We start from the raw sequence: 20,958 nt of genomic DNA, 5'->3' as shown, positions 1-20,958 counted from the left end.
GCTGTCTTCTGGACATCCTCTGGCTTGACTAAGATCTGATGATAGCCAGACCTTAAGTCAATCTTGGAGAATACTCCTGCCCCTCTCAGCTGATCGAGCAAATCATCAATTCTCGGTAATGAGTATTTGTTCTTTATCGTCAATTTATTCAACTGCCGATAATCGACACAGAACCGAGAACTACCGTCCTTCTTCTTCACTAGTAACACCAGGGCTCCGCACGATGAGGCACTGGGTCAGATGAATTTCTTCTCTAGCAAGTCTTCTATCTGTTTCTTCAACTCTGCTAGTTCAGCTGGTGCCATTCTGTACGGTGCTGCCGACACTGGACCCGCTCCAGGGATTAGATCAATTGAGAAATCTATATCCCAGCTGGGTGGTAGCACAGGTATCTCATCCGGAAACACGTCAGCGTATTCATCCACCACTGGTATCTTACTAATCTGCTCCTCCATACTCATCTTTTTCTCCTGAGCCACTATCACAAAACAAGTAGACCCCCCTTTCATCTCTTTCACTGCCACTCCAAACGTCACCAACTCTATTGATGAAGGATTATGTTGTTTTCTTTTAAGATTATTGAATATGGTGTGAGTTGATTAAGAAAGCTAAGTAAATCCCCACTGGACATTAAGATAGCATGCTATCTAGATGTGAAGGTTCCTTTCACAAAGCTCAAGAGAAAAAGATGATGGATTGATTCAAAACAAAAAGGAAATGGAAAGCACATAAACCATAGAAAACCAAGAACAAATTGAAGGAAGAAGAAAACATAAAATGGAAAGGAAAGAAATGGTAAAAATGTGAGAAGCACGCCACTACAAGGCTAGGCAAGAAGCCACGGCAACCTTGAAGATGCGTGGATGTGTGCCGCCACTTGCTAATCAAGATAAGGCTTAAAAGTATCACTCCCAAGGGAGGAAACTCTCACAAATGGTTGAGACACAAGAGTATTTTTTACTTCAAAATGTTCAACCCTTTTACATGTCTAGGAGCACCCCTTATATAGAAGAGTTTAGGGGCCTCTAAGCAAATAAAAGATACCTAAGGATGTCTCTACAAAAACCTAACCCTAGCTTCTAGAAACTAGGTCAAATAAGGTAACAAAAATGAGAGACAAAAGAGCTAACTATGGTGTGTGCAAGGCTAATTTCGTTCTAGAACAAAAGGAGACAAAAAATGTGTCTCATATGTCTCCAAAAAGTGGCCATAGTGTGCTAAAAACAAAGGAGACCAAAGGTACATAGGTACACTTGCTTTATGCCTTTTTCTTTATGCTTTATGCCTTTCCTTTACTTTCTCCTCCACATCATTTATGCTCCCCAATCACCATGCGCCACCTAGCATTGATTTCTTATTCCTAATTAACCTACAAAGCAAATAAACATAGATTAACATGTTAACTTAAGTCAAGTCAACTATAGTCAACAAGTCAAACCTAGTCAAAGGTCAACAAGTCAACTAAAGTTGATTCAACTAAGTCAACTTAGGGAATCAAAAATAACAAATACAAATGAAAGGGATAAAGGATTAGTGAACTTCCTTTCTAAACATGCTTAGTCTTCTTAAGCATGTGCCTCCATCCTTGGTTGGGGTCAATCCTTCATCATCTATCCCCTCTGTTTCTGGGAACACAATTCTGCGCCGTCCACAATCAAGCACCACATGGTTGATAGACAGCCAGTCCATTCCCAGTATGACCTCCAATCCCTCTAAGGGCAAACAAACTAGATTTACCTTGAAGCTTATGCCCTCTACCTCCATCAAGCATCCAACATAGGCTCGATTGGTTGAAACCTGTCTAGATGCTGGTGTCGAGACCATCAACTCGCATCCCAGGTCACGAGTGGACAACCCCAATCTCTCCACACAATCGTGGGATATAAAGGAGTGCAAAGCTCCTGAATCAAACAGCACTAACACACTGTTACCAAAAAGCAAACAATGGTCCAGAATCAGATTACTTGACCGGGTGGCCTCTGTGCTGGTCATGGCAAAAACCCGGCCTGCTGCTCTCGGCCTGTCAGATGAGGATGGCTGAGATCGTGATACTGGAGCAGCCTTCCTATTAGGACATTTGTTGGCGAAATGTTCTGGCTGATCACTTGCGTAGCACTTACGAGTGCTCATACCGCTGCCTCCACTACTGGCGGGTCTAGTGTAATCCCTCCGTAAGTGTTCCCCTCCACAATTATAACATCTCAGCTTCTGTGAGGATGAAACTGGTCTACTATAGGGCTTCTTCTGTTGCCTGCCCTCAACATTATTCTTCTGAGTGCAGTTGACCCGGCTCTGTCCCATCTCCAGCTGCTCGACACTCTTGGCTTGCTCCACCAAGATCGGAAACTCCCGTACCCTAAGTGGTACGATAAAACGCCTCAGCTCATGTTTGAGGTCGCCCTCAAACTTCCTACAACGCCACTCCTCCGTCATTGTCTGAGAATAAAACCTCGAGAGGTACTCAAACCTCTCCACGTACGCCTGTACTGACAGGTTCCCCTGTTGCAGGGTGAGAAACTTGGCCTCGCGCTCCTATTTAGCATTGATAGGGAAATACTTCTCCAGGAACCTCGTCCTGAAGCTGGCCCAAGACACCTCTTCAGCTCTGTTCAGCATCTGTTGCTGCATGCTCATCCACCAATACTCGGCCTCGGTCACCAATAGAAATGTGGCGAAATTAAGCTTCTGGGCCTCCGTGCATTCTATCACTCTGAATATCTTCTCGCACTCTCGGAGCCATGCGTCAACCTCATCTGGGGTGGCTTTCCTAGTGAATTTAGCCGGCTTATGACGCATGAAGTCTTCCATGGTCACCGGTCTGACAGGTGGGATCATAGCCCTCGGTGGTTGATGAAGGATTATCTTGTTCCTTTTTAAGATTGTTGAATATGGTGTGAGTTGATTAAGAAAACTAAGTGAAATCCCCACTGGACATTAAGATAGCAAGCTATCTAGATGTGAAGGTTCCTTTCACAAAGCTCAAGAGAAGAAGATGATGGATTGATTCAAAACAAAAAGGAAATGGAAAGCACATAAACCATAGAAAACCAAGAACAATTAAAGGAAGAAGAAAACATAAAATGGAAAGGAAAGAAATGGTAAAAATGTGAGAAACATGCCACTACAAGGCTAGGCTAGAAGCCATGACAACCTTGAAGATGAGTGGATGTGTGCCGCCACTTGCTAGGCAAGATAAGGCTTAAAAGTTTCACTCCCAAGGGAGGAAACTCTCACAAATGGTTGAGACACAAGAGTGTTTTTACTTCAAAATGTTCAACCCTTTTACATGTCTAGGAGCACCCCTTATATAGAAGAGTTTAGGGGCCTCTAAGCAAATAAAAGATACCTAAGGATGTCTCTACAAAAACCTAACCCTAGTTTCTAGAAACTAGGTCAAATAAGATTACAAAAATGAGAGACAAAAGAGCTAACTATGGTGTGTGCAAGGCTAATTTCGTTCTAGAACAAAAGGAGACAAAGAATGTGTCTCATATGTCTCCAAAAAGTGGTCAAAGTGTGCTAAAAACAAAGGAGACCAAAGGTACATAGGTACACTTGCTTCATGCCTTTTACTTTATGCTTTATGCCTTTGCTTTACTCTCTCCTCCACATCATTTATGCTCCCCAATCACCATGCGCCACCTAGCATTGCTTTCTTACTCCTAATTAACCTACAAAGCAAATAAACATAGATTAGCATGTTGGCTTAAGTCAAGTCAACTATAGTCAACAAGTCAAACCTAGTCAAAGGTCAACAAGTCAACTAAAGTTGATTCAACTAAGCAAACTTAGGGAATCAAAAAATAACAAACACAAATGAAAGGGATGAAGGATTAATGAACTTCCTTTCTAAACATGCTTAGTCTTCTTAAGCATGTGCCTCCATCCTTGGTTGGGGTCAATCCTTCATCATCCTCCCCTTCTTGGAGAGAATTTGACCTCAAATTCTTTAAGCCTTTGTGGATGGAACTTGACTTGATTTGGGGGAGGATTTGCGCCTCCCTTTTATGAGCTTTTGTTCCATCCTTTCTAAGGGTATTACCCCTAGCTTTGGTTAGGCCATCTTTATTTTCTAGACTACTCTTCCTCTCTTGCTTATGCTTTGGGCCTTCCTTTTTGGCTTGGGAAGAGAAGGAAGAGTGATGCACATCTTGCTTTGGAAGAATTTTTTTGTAGGCAAGTAACACCTTGGTGAAAGCTTGCCCCTTTTCTTTTTCTTCTTTATCTTTTCTTATTTTATTTCTATCCTTATTAACTTCTTGAGGTGATAGAGGTAGTAAAGTTGTCTTTTTCCCATTTTTGAAGAAAATGTATTGGTTGGTATGGCCATCATGTAAAGTTTGTTTATCAAATTGCCATGGCCTACCTAGTAAGATATGTGTGACTTCCATGGGAACAACATCACATAGCACCTCATCTTTGTAGCTTCCTATAGAGAAGTTAATTAGGACTTGTTTATTGACATCTATTTCTCCCTCTTTACTTATCCAAGCAAGCTTGTAGGGCTTAGCATGAGGAATGGTTTCTAAGCTAAGCTTTTCCACCAACCTTGTGCTAGCTACATTGGTACTACTTCCTCCATCAATAATTAGAGAGCAAACCCATTTGTTAATTTTGCATCTAGATTGAAAAATGTTTTCTCTTTGAGTTGGCTCAAGCTCACTTTGATCTTGACCTATCATGCGCCTTAATAACATAGGGTCTTTCTCAAAAATTTTAGTTTTACTAGAGGAAGAAGGTTCTTTTGAAAGAGAATGGGGAGATAAGTGTTCACTTTCAACATCATTACTCTTCTTTAAGATTATGGTCCTCTTGGTTGGGCAATTTAAAGCAATGTGATTATAACCCAAACATTTAAAACATTTAATAGAACTTGATCTTGGAGAAGTGGAATGGTGAATGTGATCACTTGGTGACTTACTTTTACTTGGTGGTTCTTGATGAGAGTTAGAAGGGAACTTATCATGTTTCATTTTATCATTTCCCTTCCATGAGTGACTAAAGTAGTGGTTGGGTGAGTAACTCTTCCTTGCCCTTCTTTTTCTTTTCAATTGAATTTCAATCCCAAGGGCAAGTGTGAAAACATTTTCAAGAGTGGAGTACTCATACAACTCTACTTGGTCTTGTATGTCTCTCCTAAGACCACTCACAAATCTTTTTATTTTTTCTTTGTTAGTTTCTTTTATTTCAACCCTACGCATTTGAGACTCTAATTCTTTAAAGTACTCACTCACACTCATAGAACCTTGGTGAAGCCTTTGGAGCTTCAAAAGAAGTTCCTTCCTATAGGAGGGAGGAACAAATCTAGCGCGCATAAGAGTTTTAATGTCCATCCAAGAAGCCGCGGGTGGCCCTTGGTCATAATTCTTACAAACTTTATGCCACCAAGTATTGGCATACTCCAAAAATCCTAAAACTACTAGATCAACTTGTGTTTGATCCTTTACATGATTTTCATTGAAAATTTGATCAACTTTAGCTTCCCAATCAAGGAAGACTTTGGGATCACTTCCTCCATAGAACTTAGGAATCTTTGGAGTTTGCTTCTCTTGTGATGGGTTGCGCCTAGAATGCCCTCTTTTCCTAGCCTCTCTTTCTTGCTCTTTAGCTTCAAGCTTTTGAATGTGCTCTTGGATTCTTAGGTCACTTTGCTCCTTGTCTTTTCTTAATTGTTCAAAGGTCTCCTTCCTAGACAACTCCAAATCCCGAAGCAATATCATCAATGTATTGTTTTTGTTTGGTGTAGGTGCACTTGATGAACTTGCCATGATTCCTACAACAAAAACACTCAAATCCGAGACAAAATAAATGGATTAGAGGTTAGACAACATGAAAACCGAGACCAAATCCAACCCAAATTGTAACCCCAAGTGTTTAGATCACTCTCCCAAAGTAACAAGGCAAGGCTAGCACTCAAAATCCACCAAAGGAGTGAAGCAAACACTTTTAAAAACATGTTCAAAACCTTTCAAATGCAAGACAAGTGATTCGGCCACAACATCCCAAGAGTTTCAACAAAAGAAAACTACTAAGACAAAACAAAGAACACCTAGTGACAAGCAAGAAAAGCACAAAAACAAGGAAAGCTAAACTCTAAAGAAGAAAAGTTTGAGACAAAACTTTTAACAAGACTAAAACAAGAAAAGCACATTTTAAAGACTCTATGGAAAGCACTTGACAAGCATCTTCAAGTCTTAAATCATGCATACACCAAGAAAGATCATAACCAAGTTAAAGCATGGAACTAATTTGCCAATATCACCCACTTCTCAAGCATGAAACTAGTTGCATAACACTTAGTGAAAAACACACTTTTAGTTCACCAATGAGCAAGATTGCTCTCGGTTTTTAGACAATATTTGGTGCAAAAATTTTCTTCTTTTCACAACTAGTTTCATAAAATGGTGAGAAAGAGTTTTAGGTGGCTTGAACACTTAGTTCCTCAAGTTTTAGGCCAAAATCAATTTCATGGAGCATACATCAAGCAAGACATAAAGTGAAAGCAAGATTCAAATACTTGGAAAAACAAGAATAAGAAAACTTCAAGCTAACATATGACATATGACTCAAGCAAAAGTTAGGCACATTTAAAGACTCAAACATGTAGCTATCATGCATTTAAACTTTTGGAAATGAAGGTCAATGATTAAGCACACAAAGACATGTTATCTAACAACATTTAGGAGTAAGAAGAGTAACAAAAACAGTAGCCAAAACTGCCCAACATAACCTGAAAAACGTTGATTCGCGGTGATCTCGGCAGCTCTGACCTTTGCTCACTATTTAAATCATAACTCTCTCCACAGAACTCCAAATGCATTGGTTCTTTTTTTGTTAAAAACTAGACTAACAGAGCTTTCTTTGGACATCAAGAACGTAATTTTTGGACCACTGAGCAGGTGCAGTTTAATCTTTTAAAATCGTGAACAGTTTCTGCCAGCATTGGTTTTATGTGGACCATTCAAAGATAGCTATACAAGACAAGGTTAGAACATGAAAACACCATATTCAAGGACAACCAAAGCTCTAGATACCAAATGATGAAGGATTATCTTGTTCCTTTTTAAGATTGTTGAATATGGTGTGAGTTGATTAAGAAAACTAAGTGAAATCCCCACTGGACATTAAGATAGCAAGCTATCTAGATGTGAAGGTTCCTTTCACAAAGCTCAAGAGAAGAAGATGATGGATTGATTCAAAACAAAAAGGAAATGGAAAGCACATAAACCATAGAAAACCAAGAACAATTAAAGGAAGAAGAAAACATAAAATGGAAAGGAAAGAAATGGTAAAAATGTGAGAAACATGCCACTACAAGGCTAGGCTAGAAGCCATGACAACCTTGAAGATGAGTGGATGTGTGCCGCCACTTGCTAGGCAAGATAAGGCTTAAAAGTTTCACTCCCAAGGGAGGAAACTCTCACAAATGGTTGAGACACAAGAGTGTTTTTACTTCAAAATGTTCAACCCTTTTACATGTCTAGGAGCACCCCTTATATAGAAGAGTTTAGGGGCCTCTAAGCAAATAAAAGATACCTAAGGATGTCTCTACAAAAACCTAACCCTAGTTTCTAGAAACTAGGTCAAATAAGGTTACAAAAATGAGAGACAAAAGAGCTAACTATGGTGTGTGCAAGGCTAATTTCGTTCTAGAACAAAAGGAGACAAAGAATGTGTCTCATATGTCTCCAAAAAGTGGTCAAAGTGTGCTAAAAACAAAGGAGACCAAAGGTACATAGGTACACTTGCTTCATGCCTTTTACTTTATGCTTTATGCCTTTGCTTTACTCTCTCCTCCACATCATTTATGCTCCCCAATCACCATGCGCCACCTAGCATTGCTTTCTTACTCCTAATTAACCTACAAAGCAAATAAACATAGATTAGCATGTTGGCTTAAGTCAAGTCAACTATAGTCAACAAGTCAAACCTAGTCAAAGGTCAACAAGTCAACTAAAGTTGATTCAACTAAGCCAACTTAGGGAATCAAAAAATAACAAACACAAATGAAAGGGATGAAGGATTAATGAACTTCCTTTCTAAACATGCTTAGTCTTCTTAAGCATGTGCCTCCATCCTTGGTTGGGGTCAATCCTTCATCAGTGGTGCTGCCACAGGCTGCATAGCATCCACCATCTTGTGGATTGCATTAACAATCTCATCAGCCCAGCGGTATTTCTACGCCTCCTGTTTGCCATTGCCTGCGCACGCCACATACTTTAGTTGTTAAAATCAAATAGCTAAAGATCAAAATACACATTATCAAGTTTAACAATCAACACACACCATCCAATTTCACACAATAAATGTCAGCTCACTCCCCAGTTTTCCCAAAAAAATCAAAACATTTGCTCTGATACCAAATGTAACATCCCTAAGGAATATTACTTAAAATAAATAAATAAAAGAAATAAATTAAATCTAAAGTCGTCTGGATAATAATCCCAACGCGGGAAAATTTAATTTTATTAAAAAGCATGCGCTAAAACTCATAACATAAACATTAAAGTGTTACAAGTTTCAAAAATTCATGTTCACGAGAGAAAATCCCTAGCTCTAATCCCAAAAGCTAGCTCTCACTTCGTCGGCTGGACATCCTCAACTCCACCTGTTTCAGCATCTGCTCCCGTGTAACGAATCACACGATCATCGCCATACACAAACAGAAAAGGTGAGCTGAGAAAATAAAATAACAGATACACAATATGCAAAATAAAGCATACACACATCTTATTCATTATACATAGTTCTTGGCCAAGACCTTAACCCCAAGGCTTTTCAGCCTTCAAATCACACAATGGTTAGCCTCAGACTCGGGAATATGATGCTCACACGAACCTGCCTGCTCGTGGTCCTACCTCTACGAACCTCCCCGCTCGTAGTCCTGCTCTACGGACCTGCCCGCTTGTACACTAGTGTAGTTTTGGCCTTTTAACTCGCGTTATAGGCCTTGGTTGTCACTCAACCGAAGCATAAAATGGCACGGTGGCAATTTTGTAATTTTTTTCAACTTTTATGCCTCGGTTCATTAGAAAACTGGTGCCAAAAGGTCTAATATGCCTCGGTTTTGAAGACTCGAAGCCTAAAAGTTGGCTAATATTTCAAAAATGCCATTATAGCAGTGACATTTGGCCTCGGTTGGAATTGAACCGCTGCCAAAAACTGTTTTTTGCCTCGGTTAAAATTGAACCGAGGCCAAAAGGTTCATTAGGGTTCAAAAATCGCGAATCACTTTTTTCCTCTTCTTCCTCGCGTGCGCGTTCTCTCTCTCAGCCACCCACCTCCACTGCTGTTGTTGCACTCCGACCACTCACAACTACTAGACGTTTGGCTCATTCGTGTTCTGGCTTGGCGAAGTGCGATTTGGGGCTCGCGAAGTGGGCATCAGTTCGTTGTGTTACAGGTGCGTGGTAGATTGGTGTTGTGCGTGGATGGAGATCTGTCGTTGATGGTGGCGAGACGTGTAGGTGGCAGCAGCGTGAAGAAACTTGTCATTGCGAAGGAGGTGGTTTCACGATTTGGAGGAGGAGACGCAATTTAGGGTTTGTGATTTGCTGCAGATGGTTGATTTTTGTTTGCATTTATGCAAGTGTAATGTTCACATTTTTGTGTATGAAGAACATGGAGGTTCCATGGTAGTTGCACGATTCAAAAATTGCTCTTACGATGAAGGAGAAGACTGCAGTGACTACAGATCTTTCGTTTTGAGTTTCAGATCTGGCGGTGGTTGACGGAGTTGTGGTGTAACCATGGTGACTACCTAGGGTTTCTGGTGGAGAAGATGGGCAGAGAAGCACATATGGCCTCGGTTCTCAACAGAACCGAGGCAGAATATGGAGCTTCTGCTTCGGTTGAGACCCGAGGCAAAAAGCTAACCTTTTTGGCCTCGTCCTAATATGCCTCGGTTCTAGAACCGGGGCAAAATGACAAAAATAACCGCTGCCAAAAGCCCTTCCTGCACTAGTGGTAGTCCAACACATGTGATTCACCAGCCCCGTACCTCCCCGCACGTGGCATCTCTCAGACGTGAGCACGGAACATACAAACCTACCTCGCTCGTATCCCCACGTGAAAGTAACTGGATATGAACCTCCCTGCTCATACCATCACATGTTAACCACCATCCATGAACCTACCCGTTCATTGCACAACATCTCCCGATCCAAGTGTAGCATCATTGCTCAAACAACACACCAAACAACAAAAGACAGCAGCATTTCCGCCTGGCTCGGCCCACACGTCGCCAGGCGAAATTGCTCCGGACCGCCTGGCGGTATCCACTCACCGTCAGGCGCCAGATTCCTCCCAGAGCCACTGTTTTCTCGTCATCGCCTGGTGGAGCACACCGTGCCGCCAGGCGCCAAAAAATACAGGGACCCCTGACGCTATTCCCATCGTCTGGCGCACCTACTCGTGCCGCCAGGTGTTGTATCAGTAGCAGAACCCCTCTAGTTTTTAACACCTCAATCAGTCTAATTTGCTACGTGACTTAATTCCAAGCGCCCAACTAAAGACTCCTCTATGGAATGCACATTATGGTTAGTCTACAACTATCATAAGTATCAAGCACCTAAACTTTACCATGGCCAAACCATCGATTCAAGTTTTCACAATACCTGAGCATTAACATAGTAAAGAAACTTCATCCATATCTACGAACACAGTCAACAATTCAATACCTTCCCTCACGCTAGCAAGTATACTACATTGTAATAGCCAAAACTTTACTTCCACTATTCTTAGAATACTTTTCCCATAATTCCTCATGCATAATCATACCCAACCACATTTTTCCTCCAGTACCTATAACTTTAATCCTATGCAATATATAACATGACCAATTATCATCCCCTAGTACATATATCCCCAATTGTTACCTAACATCAGTAAGTCGTATTCAGTACCTATCCAGTCACACGTAAATGAGTACTATGCTTCCGAAACAGGATCTCTTATACTTTCAACCCTTTACCATCCTTACAATTAATAACCATAGTACTTCGTCCCTTTATATGTTACCAAATTATCGTAAACCTCACACACTCCAAATCCTCCCTCAGTTCCTATTTCCAGAATCTCGTAGAATTGCCCCTGACTGCGCTATCGCTTGGCGGCACTTTGCTTGCCGCCAGGCAGAGCATCAGTGCCTACACAAACCAAGCTTATTCGTACCTGCGACAAAGTCCACCCTTTTACTAGTATTCATTCCCATCACTTATATTCATCGAGATATAACAATACATATATAATTGACTAGTTTCCTGCCCTTAATTCAATTCATATAAGCCTCTCGATCTGTACCCTCTTGAATAACCCGATTCAATTCATGCACAAGTATACCTAGAACTTTACCATACCCCGAATTTCAATTGATTTTAGACCAACAAGGTATCCAATAAAAGCTATACAAATCAATTTCAGAACCCATAATGATTCCCATACAAATAGCATCAAAAACCACCAAAATAGAACACGAACAGTGTCGCACCACCTGGCAGAAATTCATCGCGGCCAGGCGGATCATGCCAAAATAGGAACAACACAACAAACCTGATGTGCCGCCTGGCGGTAGGGGATGAACTGCCAGGCGGTTTCTGGAAAAATCCAAAAACTCCAGTCAAACAGTGCAGAAACGATACAGGAATCATGTTATAATTCAAGGCACTGCACAATTATTCAATTACAATCACAACAGACAAGAAAACAACTCCCCTAACTTGGATTCCTTGCTAAATTTGAATCGGTATGCTTATCCCTTAACAAAAACCTTCCTAGCCTTTGCTTCCACTCCAACCTTCGTGATTTCAGCCTCACCACTTCTCTCAATCAGCCCTAATACTCTGGAAAACCCTTGCTTATGATGAGTACAAATTCACAATGCTCTTTTTCTCCTCTTATGACCTCCTCTCTCTCACTTACTACCCCAATTATGTGTACTTATCACCCAAAACGAAAATGCTATTTAAATTTCCCGTTTAATGGTTAATCATGGTCTGCATTCAGTGTTTCCAGCCCCTTAAACTGCCCCTCTTGGCAGATAGGGTTTTCATGTCTCTTCAATCCCATGCAAAAATAAAATTAGGCCAAAAAGAAGAGAGTTTAATTTGGTTCTTAGCAAGACTTGAACCCACAACCTTCTAATTACAATGCCAGTGTATAACCAAATCAACCAATCATGTTTCGTGATAACTCCTACAATTTTAGGAATTTATCAACCCACCACTCATTCAATATTTCATTAAACAAAAATGTATAAATTAAATAACATGCAAGTGGCACACATAGGACTCGAACCCAAGTCCTCACACACAATAAAGTACTCTCAACCACTTGAGCTAGTACTTTTCCACGTCATAGATCCACACATTAATTACTTTAAATATTTCTATTACCCGCCATAATTAAATAATTATTTAAATAACTATTTAATTTTCTCGGGTCTTACAGGACTCAAAAATGCAGGCGCTACTTATTAGAGATTAATGGACATAGTGTTCAACCACTTGATAAGCAAGTGTGTCGAAGTGTACGTCGACTTTACATGGTTGTTAAATCACCCAGCCACCTGTAACATGCACAAGGCCTGTCTGAAGTATTTGCGTCCTGCGACAATATAACCTCAGACTCAACCCCGAAAAGTGTGTTTTCAGCGTAGACAACGGAAAATTCTTAGGCTTCATGCTCAAACAATGCAAAATCGAGGCCAACCCCGAGAAATTCAAAGCGATAATCGATATGCGCAGCTCGACCAACGTCAAAGAGGTCGAACGCCTAGTCGGCCGCCTAACTGCCATATCCAGATTCCTTCCCAAACTTGCCAAACAAACTCGACCCATCATCCAAGTTCTCAAAAAATCTGCAAAGTTCTCTTGTAATGACGATTGTGAAAAAATCTTCCAAGACCTAAAAACTACCCTTACATCCCCTTCAATCCTCCGCAAGCCAGATGTGCACCTCCCTCTACTGGTGTATATTATAGCAACAGACCATACGGTTAACGCCGCCCTAGTCCAGGAATCTGCCGACATCCAACATCCAGTTTACTTCGTTAGCCGATCCTTACAAAACCCTGAAACCATATACCACATGGTGGAAAAACTAGCCCTATCCTTGGTGAATGCAGCAAGATGGCCCCGTCCATACTTCCAAAACCACCATATCATTGTGAAAATAGACTACCCAATCCAAAAGATCCTCTAAAAACTCGACCTTGGCGGACGAATGTCATCTTGGGCCGTGGAACTTTCAAAATTCAACATCTGTTACGAACCACACTGCCACATCAAAGCCTAGTGCCTACTTGACTTTGTTAACGACCTCCAACACACCCTAAAAGAGGACCAGTGGACACTATACATTGATGGATCCTCCAACCCAAAAGGCGCAGGTGTCGGTATCGTCTTAGAAGGCCCCAACCACATACTCATCGAGAAATTCCTACCCTTCGCCTTTAAAACCTCCAACAATAAGTCTGAATACGAAGTCATCCTCGCTGGCCTATCATTGGTGCGCGAAGTTGGAGTACGCTCCTTAGTATGCAAAATACATTCCAAGCTGACAATTGGTCACCTTAACGACGAGTTTCAAATTAAAGACAAAACTCTCGTCCAGTACTATCACCTAGTTCGCAACATTATGCAATCCGGTTTTGATAGGGTACACATCTAACAGATATCGAGAGGAGAGAATGTGTGAGCAGACGCCTTGTCCAAATTAGTAAGTACTAAACTTAAGGGTAGGCATAAATCCCTCCTGCAACAGACGCTACTCGTACCATCAACAACAAACACCTGCCTAATCCTAGGCCACGCCGACAATTGGACAACTCCGTATATCCAATACCTTAAAACTGGAAACCTTCCACCTAATACCAATAAGGGATGGCTATCAAAAGCAACACAATACACAATGGTAGGCGACGGATTATACAAGAGTGGATATGGACAACCCTTGCTCAAATGTGTTACAAAGGAACAAGCATAGTACATACTTAGAGAAATACATGAGGGAATATGCGGCTACAATTCGGGTGCACGAACTATGATGACCAGAATACTCAAAGCCGGCTACTTTTGGCCGACCATGGAAGCAGACTATTAAGCTTTCATAAAAAAATGCATACCATGTCAGAAACAAGGCAATCTCGTCCACTAGAAACAAGAGATATTGCACTTCATACTCTCCCCATGGCCATTTGCAAAATGGGGAATGGACATCTTGGGACCATTCACCCCAGGGAAGGGACAAGTAAAGTTCTTCATTGTTGGCATTGACTATTTTACAAAATGGATAGAGGCTAAGCCATTGGCCATAGTCACAACATAATAAGTCCAACAATTTGTATGGAAAGACATCATATGCCGGTACGGAGTGCCCCACACTATCATAACCCACAACGGACGACATTTCATAGATAAGGAACTCGTCAAATTTTACACCGGTCTCAGAATCAAACACATCACCAGCTTAGTGGAACATCCACAAACCAACAGACAAGCTGAGGTCGCCAATAAGGTCATACTGGTTGAGTTGAGGAAAAGATTAGATGGCGCAAAAGGCCGATGGCCAGAGGATTTGTCTGAAGTATTATGGGCTTAAAAATGTACCCCTCAGTCCGCCACCAACGAATCCCCCTCCAGTTTGGTTTAGGGGCAAAAACGATGATACTAGTTGAGATTGGTGAACCATCCTTACGCCGACAAGTATACGACCACAACCAGAACCAACAAAACTTATGCACCCACCTAGACCTGCTAACTGAGTTGTGTGAGAAAGCGCAAATCCGAAATATCGCTGTAAAATAGAGGGCGGCCAGAAAGTACAACTCAAACCTCTGCCCACGAACATTCGTTAAAGGGGACCTAGTTTGGCAAATGGCCAACAGTACAAGAAAGAAGGATGATAAGTTCTCAGCCAATTGGGATGGGCCGTATCGAATACGAGATGATGCAGGAGGAGGAGCCTACAAACTACAACAATTATCAGGGGAAGAGATACCGAACACGTTGAACGTATCTCACTTAAAGTTCTACTTTAGTTAGTCTTTCCAATGTAATAAACGTAAAAAGATTGTAACCTTGGGTTTACTCTTTTTCCTCACCTGGCATTTTTTCCCTAAGGAGGATTTTGGCCAAGGAGTTTATAATGAGGCACCCAAACTTTTTTAGCCAACACATAAATAATTTGTATTTTTTTTATTTTGGTTTGTATTTGCATTGTATTAAAGTTTATTTAGATTTTAATTAGAATTATAATTTAGTTTTGACTGAAAAAAAAATAAAAAAAATGATTTTTTTAATTAAGTGAACCCATGAGCCAACTCATTTAACTCGCCAACCCATGGTGGGCTGGGCCAGGTTCGAATTTTTTTGGCTCCCTAAAAAGTGAGCCGGGTTGGGTTGGCTCATTAAATCATCAACCCATGGTGGGTTGAGCCGGGTCGGGCCGAGTTACCCATTTTGACAACTCTAACGTTCCTCACCACTTACCAAAGTAAGCGGCTTGGGTCGAACATCAAATTGTTAAGCTACTTTATTAAGTTCCCCACCACTTACCAAAGTAAGCGGCCTGAATCGAACATCAAATTGATGACTTATTTCCTTTAAGTTCCTACCACTTACCAAATTAAGTGGCCTGGGTCGAACATCAAATTATTAAGCTACTTTATTAAATTCCCCACCACTTACCAAAGCAAGCGGCCTGGGTCGAACATCAAATTAATGAGTTGTTTCCTTTAAGTTTCCCACCACTTACCAAAGTAAGCGGCCTGGGCCGAATATCAAATTGTTAAGCTATTTTATTAAGTTTCCCACCACTTACCAAAGTAAGCGGCTTGGGTCGAACACCAAATTGTTCAGTTATTTACTTAAAAAAATTCCCCACCACTTCCAGAGTAAGCAGCTTGGGTCGAATGCTAAACTATTAAGTTATTTACTTAAAAAATTCCTCACCACTTCCAGAGTAAGCGACCTGGGTCGAATGCTAAACTGTTAAGTTATTTAATTCAAAAATTCCCTACCACTTACCAGAGTAAGCAGCCTGGGTCGCGCATCTCAAGCAACTTTAACAAATCCAAAAAGCAACAAAGCCATCAAACAACACACCTATGAGACGAACTAGGGCCATCATACAACGCGATAAGTATATAAAACACATTCATCCGATAAGTATATAAAATAAATTTATCCGATAAGTATATATAACGCATTCATCTTATTTACAAGCAAAAGAAAATTTGTACAGATTATTACAGACTTAGGATGAAAATGCAAATCGAATATTGAAGTCCCCAAATCCTAAGTCTCTGTCTGATTCACGATCACCTCCACGGCCGCGGTCTCTTCCGGGCTTGATTACTTTTCATTCACAAGCTGCACATCCACCACATCTTTGTTTACATCAAACTTGGCGTTAGACCCATCGATATCTTTGTGGAAAAAGGTCGCTTGCCGCAAACCCTTCTAAAAACCGTTGATGTTCTCTTGATGATATAAACTGCCCACTCTACACCCCAAGATCAAGGCCTTGCTGCTAAACTCTAGCATGGCCTTAACCATGGCGTTGGGCTCCATATTGTCAATGGAGTTGACCAAAGACTCTGCTAGATTAATTTCAATATCACGTCGAACGGTAGTCTCCGGCAACTCGATAAGCCTAGTCACAGGCTTCTTTGCAACAGAAGAAGATCCCAACCCCAACAACGTAGCCCTTACTCGCTTAACATCTTTCCCACCACCCTTCTTAATGGGCACCTCCGCTTTCCTCTTCGTACCTCTATGGACATGCACCTCCACATGCGGATCCTGCAAGTTAGGAACCTCAGTGTTCCCAGCGCTTTTGGCTTTTGCGGCTTTCTCCTTGCATAGTCTGAAACAAATTCAAATTTTTCTTCCAAGTTGAGCCATATGACCTACAGTGGCGGTAAACACCGATTAGTTTCCTCAAAAACAACACAGCGGTTAAAACACAAAAAGATATCTTATAAATCAACAATGGGATGTATGGATAAATAAACTCTAACTAAGCCCTTAGTGGGCCTATTACCATTAAGCTTCATCAAGGTCTCCACCACCTCCCTATCAGCTACTAACAACTCTTCCCTTTTCATATCCTTATAACGCCCAGGGTTGTCGGTCCAGCTGAATGGGAACTTCGTACTCCCATCATCGTTATAAAAGTAGGAACGTCTCGGTTCCTTTACTACCACTTTAAAGCAACCATCATTAAAGTGCTTAAACAATTGGGTAAAGCCTTTCAGTCTGCTTATTCTTGGCCCGCTTATCAATGACAGTCAGGTAGTTGGACTTTTGGGCCGAGTGTCGTAAAAATACAAGAAATATTTAGGTGACGACTACAAATACAAGGATCGACACATGATGAAGGATTATCTTGTTCCTTTTTAAGATTATTGAATATGGTGTGAGTTGATTAAGAAAGCTAAGTGAAATCCCCACTGGACATTAAGATAGCAAGCTATCTAGGTGTGAAGGTTCCTTTCAAAAAGCTCAAGAGAAGAAAATGATGGATTGATTCAAAACAAAAAGGAAATGGAAAGCACATAAACCATAGAAAACCAAGAACAATTAAAGGAAGAAGAAAACATAAAATGGAAAGGAAAGAAATGGTAAAAATGTGAGAAGCACGCCACTACAAGGCTAGGCTAGAAGCCATGACAACCTTGAAGATGAGTGGATGTGTGCCGCCACTTGCTATGCAAGATAAGGCTTAAAAGTATTCACTCCCAAGGGAGGAAACTCTCACAAATGGTTGAGACACAAGAGTGTTTTTACTTCAAAATGTTCAACCCCTTTTACATGTCTAGGAGCACCCTTTATATAGAAGAGTTTAGGGGCCTCTAAGCAAATAAAAGATACCTAAGGATGTCTCTACAAAAACCTAACCCTAGCTTATATAAACTAGGTCAAATAAGGTTACAAAAATAAGAGACAAAAGAGCCAACTATGGTGTGTGCAAGGCTAATTTCGTTCTAGCACAAAAGGAGACAAAGAATGTGTCTCATATGTCTCCAAAAAGTGGCCAAAGTGTGCTAAAAACAAAGGAGACTAAAGGTACATAGGTACACTTGCTTCATGCCTTTTACTTTATGATTTATGCCTTTGCTTTATTCTCTCCTCCACATCATTTATGCTCTCCAATCACCATGCGCCACCTAGCATTGCTTTCTTACTCCTAATTAACCTACAAAGCAAATAAACATAGATTAGCATGTTGGGTTAAGTCAAGTCAACTATAGTCAACAAGTCAAACCTAGTCAAAGGTCAACAAGTCAACTAAAGTTGATTCAACTAAGTCAACTTTGGAAATCAAAAATAATAAATACAAATGAAAGGGATGAAGGATTAGTGACCTTCCTTTCTAAACATGCTTAGTCTTCTTAAGCATATGCCTCTATCCTTGGTTGGGGTCAATCCTTCATCAGCACAACACCCAGAAGGCTTGTAGATACGCCCAACTGTTAGGATGCAGTTGAGTAGGGGCAACATTTAGCAAGCGTAATACCCCTATTGTGAAATCATCAAAGGGTAGCCTCACGTACAACTGAGAGAAATGGCACATGTACATGTAAAAAAAACCCCTCTGAAGCTTCCTCTTAGATGTGGCATACGCAATCAATCGCGCTTAGTCTTTCCAAAGCTACTATATCCTGGCTGATATTCCTCTCCAAAACAGGTATATTGTTTAACCAAGAGTTTAGCAGACGGGACCATCTGAACAAAGAATGTCGGGTTCTCACATCCTCAGCCACCCATCCATATCCAGCTCTTTCCGGCAAGTTGCTTTCCGCTACCTCCTTTGGCGGGTCCTCCCTTGTTTCAATAGTCACCTCCATTGCCCCTTCACCGGCCAGCTGGCCACTACCCTCGCTCCCTAATTGACCACTACCCTCTCCCCCTAACTATCCACTCCCACTACCCGAACTAGACGATGACACACTACCGCTAACACTTGACATACCTTTTCACACGCACACAAGTAACTTTTCTCAAACTTTAGCAAAAGAAGCAAGATGACCAAATATTTCTATCCACTTGTATTTATAATCAACATTTGAGCAACTATAATGTTTTCCCACCCAAACAATGAGCATACGAAATGTCACGACAAATGCCTAGCCTTACAAGATTAAGAATGGCTGTGCAAATCCCTCTAATAGGACCTCTGAAAACAGACACCCCTTCACCTACCTCCATCACTTCTGACATAGCCTTAGTGACGTTAATCACATCTCAATATTGGGGGAGTACCATAACATATCATACCAAGAAAGAAGTACTTTTTTCTTGCCAAGAAATGTCAAAACAAACATAGAGATTTCCACATAACTCACATCACCAAAGATCAAGACTGGTATGTTGAAGACATATCGCTAACACTGACATGGTTAACCACTCGCTCCAAACTAGTCAAATAACAACCTTTGACGTGATATATCTCGTCGAAGGTTGGGGGACTGATATACTATATCTTGGCAAATTTAGATAACCATATGATAAAAACAACAAACTGATAGTCAACCACGATTGCATAACGACCTAGGCCGCCTACTATAGAAGGTACCGTACAATAAGGATCCATTAAACTATAAACTTAGACTTCCCACAGAGGCTCAGAACTTGGGCCCAGCCCAAGCCCATATAGAACCTGAATATTGGCCCAGCCCACAAACAGGGGGTAGACGCAATTAATGACTCTATAAATATGTGTGGACCCCAACAATTAAATGTACGTTTTTATTAATTCACTAATCTGAGATTTGACTTTCGAGAGCCCTCGCTGACTTGATCGTTAGAGGCTTTTCCGCATGTAACCCCATGGGTCCGGACCACCAACATTAGAAGACGATGTATACAAGACAAGGAGAAACTGATTCAAAAGGTCTATGATTGAGGTAAGATGTGATTTGTGTTCCCTAATATCCCTTATTTGTTTCCGTAAGAAAAATATTATTTTTGAATTTTGATTATTATAATTGGTGATGGATTGTTTATTGTGGTTTTTATAATTTTTTATTTTTAAAACAAATTTTATTGTTATTATATATACATGAATGATTATTCATCAATCGATGATTAATTTATTATTTAAATTTATATATAATGATTAATTTATTATTTAAATTTATAACTGGTTTAATTAATTATAAAAATTTGATTTTAGTTTAATTAATTAAAAGAAATAGTCTTAATGGTAGGATTAAATAATTAATATTAAGATTTGATAGTAAATATAACATTAATAATAATAATAATAATAATAATAATAATAATAATAATAATAATAATAATAATAATAAGATTAGAAATAATAGTTAGATGTATTTGTTTGCTTTAGCTACAAAATTGACATTAATTAATTAGTAAGATTTAGTAAAATAATATTGGTACATGATTAAAATTTATAATTATATTTTTGAGTGATTGAATTCATAATGAGGTAGATTAACTCACGTAGTAAAATTCATTTTAACATCTATAAATGTAAGTAGTGACTAACTATTTTTTTATTTGTTATTTCATATTTTTAATTAATAATAGATAAAATTAAATTAAAAATTTAAAAAATTTATCTAGTATAAAACATATTTGTAATATATATTGTTATTTTTCTACTATAAATTGTGTTAAGGGAAATATATATATATATATATATATATATATATATATATATATATATATATATATATTGAAAATAATAATAAATTAAGTTTTTTATAATATGGAATATATGGAATTATAGTTGAGAAAGCTAATGAAAAAACATCGTTTCATGTAATAACTTTAGTATTCAACTAAACACTAAACAACTTCTCTTTGCACTATGAATTAAATCAAAATTCAACACGGCCTTAACTGTTTAGTATTTTATTTGCTTTTCTATCATGTTTTCCTCAAACTTGAGAAGGTACTCTTGTGTTGGGTCTTGTTTTCCTCAACGTGA

The 20,958-nt window shown here is 39.9% G+C and overlaps 1 protein-coding gene across 1 annotated transcript; it reads right to left on the bottom strand.

The window, feature by feature from the left end:
• Positions 1-236: 236 nt before the first annotated feature.
• LOC114165353 lies at positions 237-2,433 on the bottom strand. The gene is made up of 2 exons (XM_028049998.1): positions 1,738-2,433; positions 237-470 (listed from the first exon to the last, which is right to left on the bottom strand). Exons 1-2 carry the CDS (start codon positions 2,431-2,433, stop codon positions 237-239), a joined length of 930 nt encoding a protein of 309 aa, XP_027905799.1.
• Positions 2,434-20,958: the final 18,525 nt, after the last annotated feature.

The sequence above is a fragment of the Vigna unguiculata genome, chromosome 10 (genome assembly GCF_004118075.2).
Source record: "Vigna unguiculata cultivar IT97K-499-35 chromosome 10, ASM411807v1, whole genome shotgun sequence".
Lineage (NCBI taxonomy): Eukaryota > Viridiplantae > Streptophyta > Magnoliopsida > Fabales > Fabaceae > Vigna > Vigna unguiculata.
The sequence above is the reverse complement of the archived record's forward strand: the minus strand, read 5'-3'. Positions and strand labels throughout refer to the sequence as shown.

Coding starts and splice junctions, on each gene's coding strand:
- LOC114165353 (XM_028049998.1), bottom strand. CDS start 2,433: ATGACGGAGGAGTGGCGTTGTAGGAAGTTTGAGGGCGACCTCAAACAT. Junction 471..1,737: donor TAGAGGGCATAAGCTTCAAG/GTAAATCTAGTT, acceptor ATAGTGGCTCAG/GAGAAAAAGATGAGTATGGA.